At 41.4% G+C, this 8,549-nt stretch overlaps 1 protein-coding gene across 3 annotated transcripts in view; it reads left to right on the top strand.

Moving 5' to 3' along the window:
* The window catches only part of PBLD (phenazine biosynthesis-like protein domain containing), a 19,507-nt gene that overhangs the window by 2,756 nt on the left and 8,202 nt on the right, over nucleotides 1-8,549 (top strand). For 2 of the 3 annotated variants that reach the window (XM_006760904.2, XM_015562122.1), the window contains exon 2: nucleotides 7,561-7,660. In XM_006760904.2, coding sequence (XP_006760967.1) covers nucleotides 7,561-7,660 — 100 coding nt within the window. Of the gene's footprint in view, nucleotides 1-7,560; nucleotides 7,661-8,176; nucleotides 8,306-8,549 lie in introns of those variants that run through there. The other variant, XM_006760903.2, reaches the window with a different exon arrangement.

Here is an 8,549-nt window from a genome sequence, read left to right as displayed (position 1 = left end):
GGCTCTGTGCCAGGGCTGGGAGGGACAAAGATTAGTAAATTTGTCTGCCCTTGGGGTGCTCAAAGTCTAATGTAGGCCTCCTCGTTATTCAGAGGCTAAGGGACCAGAAGGTGCCAGGTGCACAGGGAACTCAGAGGACAATGTTGGATTTTATGGAGGGGGACATACTTCAGGTTTTAAGTGCAGATATACTTTTTTGTTTTGTTTAAAATTATTTAAAATTTGACCAAGATGAGACTAACCATAGAGAAACCTGGTGGACAGTCTAAAGACCAGGTAATTGCTTTCTGAATACTTGTTAACAGACTGCTGGAAGGAAATGGAGTCCCAAGAGCTTTTATAATTTTCTAAAGTTTTGTTTTGTTTTCCTTTAAGGACAAGTCCATTTTTAATGTTCTCACATGAGGAACTTATAACACTGTACATTAGGTGGGGGAAAAAAACAAATTAAGGGATAAATGGAACATATTTGAGTGAAATATTTAAAATCTTAAAAAACTGTGTGATAATCAGTTTGGCAATAAAGACCATATAGACACATGGAAAATGTATCGAAACAATATTTTAAAAATGAAATAGATACATTATGGTGACAGCTGAGTAAAAACTACAGAAGTCATGACCAACTACTGGATAGGTCAGCGGACTGTGATAGTGCTCAGGGGTGATGTTTTGTTTATTTTCCTGTAAACCAGCCTTCATAGTTAGTGAAAGTAACAGATCAACAGGGTAAGGTATCCCATATTTGTTCTTCTTCATATTCTAACAAAGCTATATATATATATATAGTGTGTGTGTGTGTGTAGCACAAGGTTTCTTAACTGCAGCGCTGACATTTTGGACTGGGTAGTTTTCTGATGTATGAGACTGTCATGTACATCGTAAAATGTTTACTAATATCCTGTCCTCTACCCACTAGATGACAGTAGTCCCCCCTTTTCTCTCAGTCTTGGCAATCAAAAATTGCCCCCAGCTGATTTTCCCTGCTTCTGTTTCTCTCCATTCTTTTCTTAAAAAAAAACAACCCCCCGCCCCCAAAACCCTGGCTGGTGTGGTTCAGTTGGTTGGAGTGTCCTCCCGTGTACCGAAAGGTGGTGGGTTCGATTTCTGGTCAGGCTACAAGCCCAGGTTTCAGATTTGATTCCCAGTCAGAGCATATTTGGGAGGGGACTGATCGATGTTTCTCTCTTTCTCTAAAAAAATAAAAATAAATAAAAAAGAAAAAAAAATGGCCCTGAGGTTGAGATCCATTGCTTTGAGGCTACCTTTTTAAAAAGAAGTTTATAAGAGTTTTTCTGTTAAAAGTTATTCATAGAAAACCTTTGTTGCGTGCCCAATATATACATTTATTCCAATTCAGCTGGCATTTATTGGTTGTTTAGTTATTATTCTTTTCAACACCAGTAATCATTGCCAGTGACAGCAAGGACGATGGGTTTCACACTTAAAAAAAAAACACCTGGTTTAAAATTGATTTCAGAGAGGAAGGGAAAGGGAGAGAGATATAGAAACATCAGTGATGAGAGAGAATCATCGATCAGCTGCCTCCTGCATGCCCCTCACTGGGGATTGAGTCCGAAACCTGGGCATGTGTCCTGACCAGGAATTGAACTGTGAACTGGTTCATGGGTCAACACTCAACCACTGCGCCACACCCGCTGGGCTGGCTTCACACTTTTAAGGAGGAATGCTTAGTTTTAGTTCCTGAACTATTTGTCATTCCAGTTTCCCTTATTAAATTTAGAGAACACCCAAAACCCCTTTACAGCTTAGTGAGTTATGCATTTAAGGAAAAAAACAGGTGTACAGCAAACCCAGGCTTTAACTCATGTCAGGAGGCTTATCACTGCCCGTTTCCCAACTCCGTGCCCTTCCTTAGAGAGAAGCTCACGGGGTGTGACCACACCCGTCAGAGGCTCCTGGGGTTTCTAGGGAGTTTCAACCTCATATCTATTTTTATGCCCAGAAAAGAGATTGAGGAGTGCAGGGAAGATTCTTCTAGGGCACTGAAGGGTTTTCCTTTGTCCAGTGACCGAGGGGAGAGCAATGCAAAGGAGAAGTTAATGTAGAATTTCTGCTTCCCACGTATCCTCACTGGCTTCCAGAACATAACCCTCAGCTTTGGGAACAGTGACTTCAGACACATTCAGCCCAATATTGTGCTAGTTGCTTTTCATAATGTTATCTCATTTCATCCTCACAACCACTCTATGAGTAGGTCTTACTATTATCACCCCCATTTTACAGATGCGGACCCAGAGGCAGAGGAAGGGGAAGTACTTTGCCAGAGGTCACACACTCCTCGGTGGCTGACTGCCTGGCTGCGGGGCCTGTGCTTTTAACCACTGTGCTCACTACCATCACTCTTGTCACTCACTCCGTACCTGTCTTCCTCATCAGCCTGCACCTTCTATACGATCTTAGATCCATTCTGACTTGTCACAGCACACCCGGCCTAGCACATGGGAGGCACCACATAAATATCTGTTGAGTGAAAGTAAAAAGATAATCAATTAAATTATGGCAAAATCTCTGAAGAGTTCTGGTTAACCAACTGTCATTGGTCTTACGTTCTCCTTGGTAGGGCAGGGTAGGGGGTATGGGAAGTGAGAATGAACTTTGGGCTCAATTTGGAGCTGGAGAGACGAGGCATCCGTAGAGCCACTAAGATGGCCTACAGCTTGAGCACTGCATTGTGTGGCCGTTATTTCACAATAAGAAGTCCCAGTGCCTCAGAAGGAATCTCTCATTTCTTCCTGGGTGATTTAGAACTTTTTACATCCAGCTGTTCTTCCTTTGCTGGAATCCATCTGCAGCAGAGGGACAAAGACCGAGAGCAAGTTATATGCAGGCTGTCATACTTCTGAACTGCCACAAGATGGGGATATTTTAAAACTTTACTCATTTTCTGATAATTAATTTTTTTGGGGGGGCCTAATGGTGATGGAACCTCAGTGTCCCATGCAGTACACTGGAACTCAAAAAATAAATAAAATAAAAAATCATTGTGGTTTTGCTGTTGGAAATTTGTCTCATGTGACATTACCAAAGGGAAATGGATATTAAAGCAAGAGGATTAAAAGTTGTTGGTTTGTAATTATTATGTGCTGCATTTGAAAATAAGCTTGTAGTGTAAAATGGAAAAATTATTTGAACAAAAACTCAGTGTTTTAAATGAGTGTGCAGCCTCCTTCTCTTATTTCTAAAGTTCTCAAAGTTGAACCAATATGAGCCTTCTCAGGATGCACCATCACCTTGACCTTTGGTGCCACTGTAGAAATTCAGCTGCAAATGGTGCATATTGAGGGCTGCGATTACCAAATTTTCTACATTATTTCTGTCCCTCAGGCAAATAACAGGTGTCCTGGCACAGAAATTAAAATTGCATTTAAAGTTACAGAAGTTCAAATTGCATTTGGTGTCATAGGGTAGAGAGGTTTAAGTTAAGCCTGTGTTCTAGCTGATGTGCAAAACAGCCCATTTGCAAGGAAATTTATTGCCAAAAGATGGTGAGCTTGGCTACAATGTGGGATGCTTTAATGCTCTCAGAAGGTCTTGTCGAGGGAAGCAATAGATAAAGAAAGGAAGGATAAGGATAGGGAGAGTCTGACCAGATCAGAGAGAGGAAGGACTGGCAGGCACCACAGGAAGACCAGCACCGGCTTTCCTTTGTCACCCTGTCATTCGCTGTTGAGCCCTGAGATTGCAGGTTCTGCACTAGGGAATTAAATGGCTCCCACTTTCTCTCAGGTGTTGTATGCACAGGCACGTGAGCCAGTTTCAGCAGAGAACATTCCATAAGCCACGGCAAGTGCCTGAGTTCAATTCTTTTTTCTCCCCAAATTATAAGAGAAAGCTTATTTAGAAAATGAGAGCTAGTAGAAGTTAGCCAGCTCCGCTGCATAGGCTCAGGGAAAAGTGACAGAAGCAAAAGAAGGGCCCGTGGAGCTCAGGGGAGAGAAAGGAAAGGTAAAGCGCTTGGGGGAAGAAGCGGGGGAAGGGAAGGTGCGGGTGTGCTCCGAGAGGGAGAGCAGTATTGCCTGTTGGCTGGGATGCCCCAGCAACCACCCCGCTCCTTCCACTCAGGTGGGACTGTACAGGTGTGACATCCTAATTCCTTTCACCCCAGCTCACGGAATCCTGGCGTGTCCAAGATTTAACAAGAGAACAGACGTGAGATCAAGTAACTTGCCCAAGAAGCATCCCCAGTACAAAGCTCTTTGCCCACATTTTCCTGCCCAACTCACCAAACAGTGCCCTTTTTCTGAGTCCATTTCAAGGCCTCATCTTTAAAGGCCTAGCATGTTTATTGTCAAAATCTATGTATCTCAACGACACACTGTACATACTCTATGTATCTCAAGTACCTATGTACTCTCTGGTGTTGCTCACTGTTGCTTTCTGTATCTGCCTTGACTCCCTACAAGAACACAGGGCCAGCCCGGCAAGTATGGATCAGATGGTATTGAGCGTCAACCTATGAACCAGGAGGTCACAGTTGGATTTCCAGTCAGGGCACATGCCCAGGTTGCGGGCTTGATCCCTAGTGTGGGCATGCAGGAGACAGCGGATCAATGATTCTCTCTCATCATTGATGTTTCTATCTCTCTCTTCCTCTCTGAAATCAATAAAAACTTATTGGAAAAAAAAGAACACAGGGCCATATCTTATACACCAGGACTTCTCAAATTTTAATGTGCACACAGATCATCTGAGGATCTGGTTAAAATGGAGAGTCTGACTCAGAAGGCCTGTGATGGGGGTCTGAGACGGCATTTCTAACACCTTCCCTCGTAGTAAATTTTAATGTGCACACAGATCATCTGGGGATCTGGTTAAAATGGAGAGTCTGACTCAGAAGGCCTGTGATGGGGGTCTGAGACAGCATTTCTAACACCTTCCCTCGTAGTGGTGCTGCTGCTGCTATCCCAGCACAATACTCAGCAATTGATTGCTGCTGTCCCTCAGAAACGTTGCAGGAGTCCATTTGATCTGGTTTTCCTGTCTGCAATGTGGTAAAGGGTAATGATAATGTGTCTTTGTTATGGGGAGACAGTGTAGTGTGGCAGGTTAAAGCTCAGGCTTTGAGCCACTCAAAGTAAAAAGCTAACATTTATCAAGTACTTACTACATGTTGGGCACTGTGATGAGCACTTTATATGCATTACTGGATTTAATCTTTCGGGGGAAAAAGTTAAGTAAAAATAAAATCAATTTATTATGTTTGGGTTTTAAAAAAATAAGTTATCAATTTTTTTAAATTGATTTCAGAGAGGAAGGGAGAGGAGAGAGAGAGGTAGAAGCATCAATGATGAGAGAGAATCATTGATTGGCTGCCTCCTGCATACCCCACACTGGGGATCGAGCCTGCAACCTGGGCATGTGCCCTTGACCTGAATTGAACCTGGGAGTCTTTAGTCCACAGGTCGATGCTCTATTCACTGAGCCAAACCAGCTAGGGCAGTTATCAATTTCTTAAGTCAAATTCTGCCTGTTTCTTTCTGTAGGACTACAGAGCTTCTATAGATTTTTGAATTAGTGCTCCTTTAAGTAAACCTCTTGCTAGGATTTTTATATCAGCTGATAGTTTAAAAACCATGTCTGATTTTTCACAATAACTACTGTTTTATGCCTTATACAAGTGTGTGGAAAGTGTTTCAAAAGAATTTGAAACAACTAAAAAAAAAGTGTGCTTAACTTGCATAACTCAGATAAATGAATTATGAACTTATGAACTTATTAGTATAAAGTAATAATTCTTATTTCTGGGTTCGGTCAAAGCAAAAATTCATTTGTCTTTGGAATACAAACTATAGCTAGTAAGCATTATGTTGATTAAAAATTTATTTTTATTCTCAAAAGGAAAACTCATACTTCTGACCCATTTTTTCTTAAGAGGAATGTGTGTGTTTGCAAATACATATGTGTATGCATGTGTCTTCATTAAAGTACTATTACTCCCATTTTAAAGGTGAGAAAACTGAGGCCCCATGAGAGCAAATGACTTGCTCACTTTTGCACTGCTATGAGGGCTGATCCAGATATAAATCCAATTCTATCTGTTTCCAAAGCCCACATTATTTATATATATTTTTTTATTTTATTTATTCTTTTAATCTTCACCCAGTGATATTTTTCCATTGCTTTTTAGAGAGAGGGGAAGAGAGAGGAAAAGAAAGAGAGAAATATTGATGTGAGAGAAACACATCAATTGGTTGCCTCCTGACCTGGGGAGGAGTCTGCAAATGAGGTATATGCCATTGACCGGAATTGAACCTAGGACCCTTCAGTCCACAGGCCAATGCTCTATCCACTGAGCCGAACTGGCTAGGGCTATTTTTTTAAACATTTTATTTTGAAAAATTAAAAACCTACAAAAAAGTTTCAAGAATGGTACAATGAACAATCACATAATACCTTTCCTCTAGATTCACTGGTTGTTACCATTTGCAAAGCCCACATTCTTAACCATTCTACCATTTATTAGGCATATCATGATCTTAGGATATTATACAACCCCTGTGTTTAATTTCTTAATCCGTAAGTGGGTAAGATATCTATATTGAGGGTTTTAAAAATGAAGATTAAGTGAATAATATAATTATCCTTCCAGCAAATGTTTATTGAGCCCCTCCCATCCTGGGATGAATACAAAGCACTGTTCTAAGCCAGGACTAAGCAAACTAACACTATCCCGTCCGTCTGTGCCCTCTCAGAGCTCTGAGTCAGAGGTGGGGGGACTGACAGTAAAGGACACACGAGGGAGTTTCAGGTGGCAAAACATTGGGAGGAGACAGTGCTTTTGGACAGAGCAGTTGGAAGGCATCCTGCAGGAAGTGACCTCGGCCTGAAGCCTGGCCCATGAGAGGGAGTGAACCGTGCATAAACAGGGGCAGAGGGGCCCCGCCTGTCTAATGTGTGTGCCAAACATCTTTGTCCAGCAAGAAAGGGAGACTGTGAAGTCCCCGTTTGTGGAGAGTGTTGTTAGAAGAGAGCACACGCTATCCGATAGATAGACTGTCATAATCTCACAAAGGAAAGGCCAGGCCAGTAGGTTTTCCAGAGTCTGTTCCAGCTTCGCACACACCTACAGCCCGTCTTCATAAGGTGCCAATTTTTATCAAAGTGCCTGGCTTCCTTAGCAATTATTTCCTGTTAAGCATGTGAGTTTTAACACATTAACCCCTTCCCCGGCAGAAACGTGTATACACGTTTTCACAAAATGTTCTTTTTTCAGTCGTCGACGAGTATACTCGTCTAAAACTTTACCTTCAAAAACCAGCTACATACATACCATTCTAAATAATTTCATCTAGAAACTTTCTGAGGAAATACTATTCTTAACCACAAAAATGGGAAGAAAAAATAATTACAAACTGTTTTCATAACCAGCATCAAAGATACTATATAGAACCAAAATAAAAAAATCAGTCTGAAAAAGAAACGTTTTTAACAAAAAAATTGTTGGGGAAGGGGTTAAGAAAGAGTGAGGTCAAACAGAGCAGGGACCAGCCGAGAAAGCTGTAGGTAAGAAATCTGAGCCAGGCCTTGCCGGCGTAGAAATTGGATGAAGACATGCATCAAAAAATTGCAAGGGAAATGAACCTCTCCGAAACCGCCTTTATCCGAAAACTGAACCCAAGTGACAGCTTCTCACAAAGTAAGTAAGCTTTCTGGCTTTTCTTTATTTCTCAACTATTTATTAATTAATTTGATTGGGGTGACATTGATGAACATGAACATATAGGCTTGAGGTGTGGGTTTCTATGTTACAGATCTGTATATTGCACCAGGTGCCCACCACCCAAAGTCAAATCTTCTCCTGTCGCCTTAAATAAGAATTCTAAAAAAACATTCTTTATGGTCGGAGAAGCTGCTTTTCCAGGGGGAGGGTGATATTTAAGGGAAATGCCCATTTGCTATTTGCATGCAGATAGGAGAGCGAGGGGGGGAGATTCTGATTTGGTTCTCAGTTAATCTGGGGGTGTGGAGTTGGTTGATTTGAATGTTTCAGCCGGACCTAGCACCAAGGAACCCGGTGCCAATTTTTATCAAAGTGCCTGGCTTCCTTGGCAATTATTTCCTGTTAAACATGTGAGTTTTAACACATTAATAAACTGTGTTATTAACGAATGGCAGTCGCTGTCCCAGAAAGCCTGATTTGTGTTTCTCTAGAGTCTCAATAACCTTTTGTTTCTAATTTAGAAATTGGATGAAGACATGCATCAAAAAATTGCAAGGGAAATGAACCTCTCCGAAACCGCCTTTATCCGAAAACTGAACCCAAGTGACAGCTTCTCACAAAGTAAGTAAGCTTTCTGGCTTTTCTTTATTTCTCAACTATTTATTAATTAATTTGATTGGGGTGACATTGATGAACATGAACATATAGGCTTGAGGTGTGGGTTTCTATGTTACAGATCTGTATATTGCACCAGGTGCCCACCACCCAAAGTCAAATCTTCTCCTGTCGCCTTAAATAAGAATTCTAAAAAAACATTCTTTATGGTCGGAGAAGCTGCTTTTCCAGGGGGAGGGAGCTATTTAAA

The sequence above is a fragment of the Myotis davidii genome, unplaced genomic scaffold (genome assembly GCF_000327345.1).
Source record: "Myotis davidii unplaced genomic scaffold, ASM32734v1 scaffold134, whole genome shotgun sequence".
Taxonomy (NCBI): Eukaryota; Metazoa; Chordata; class Mammalia; order Chiroptera; family Vespertilionidae; genus Myotis; species Myotis davidii.
Note: the sequence above shows the minus strand (reverse complement) of the source record. Positions and strands in the feature narration are given on the sequence as shown.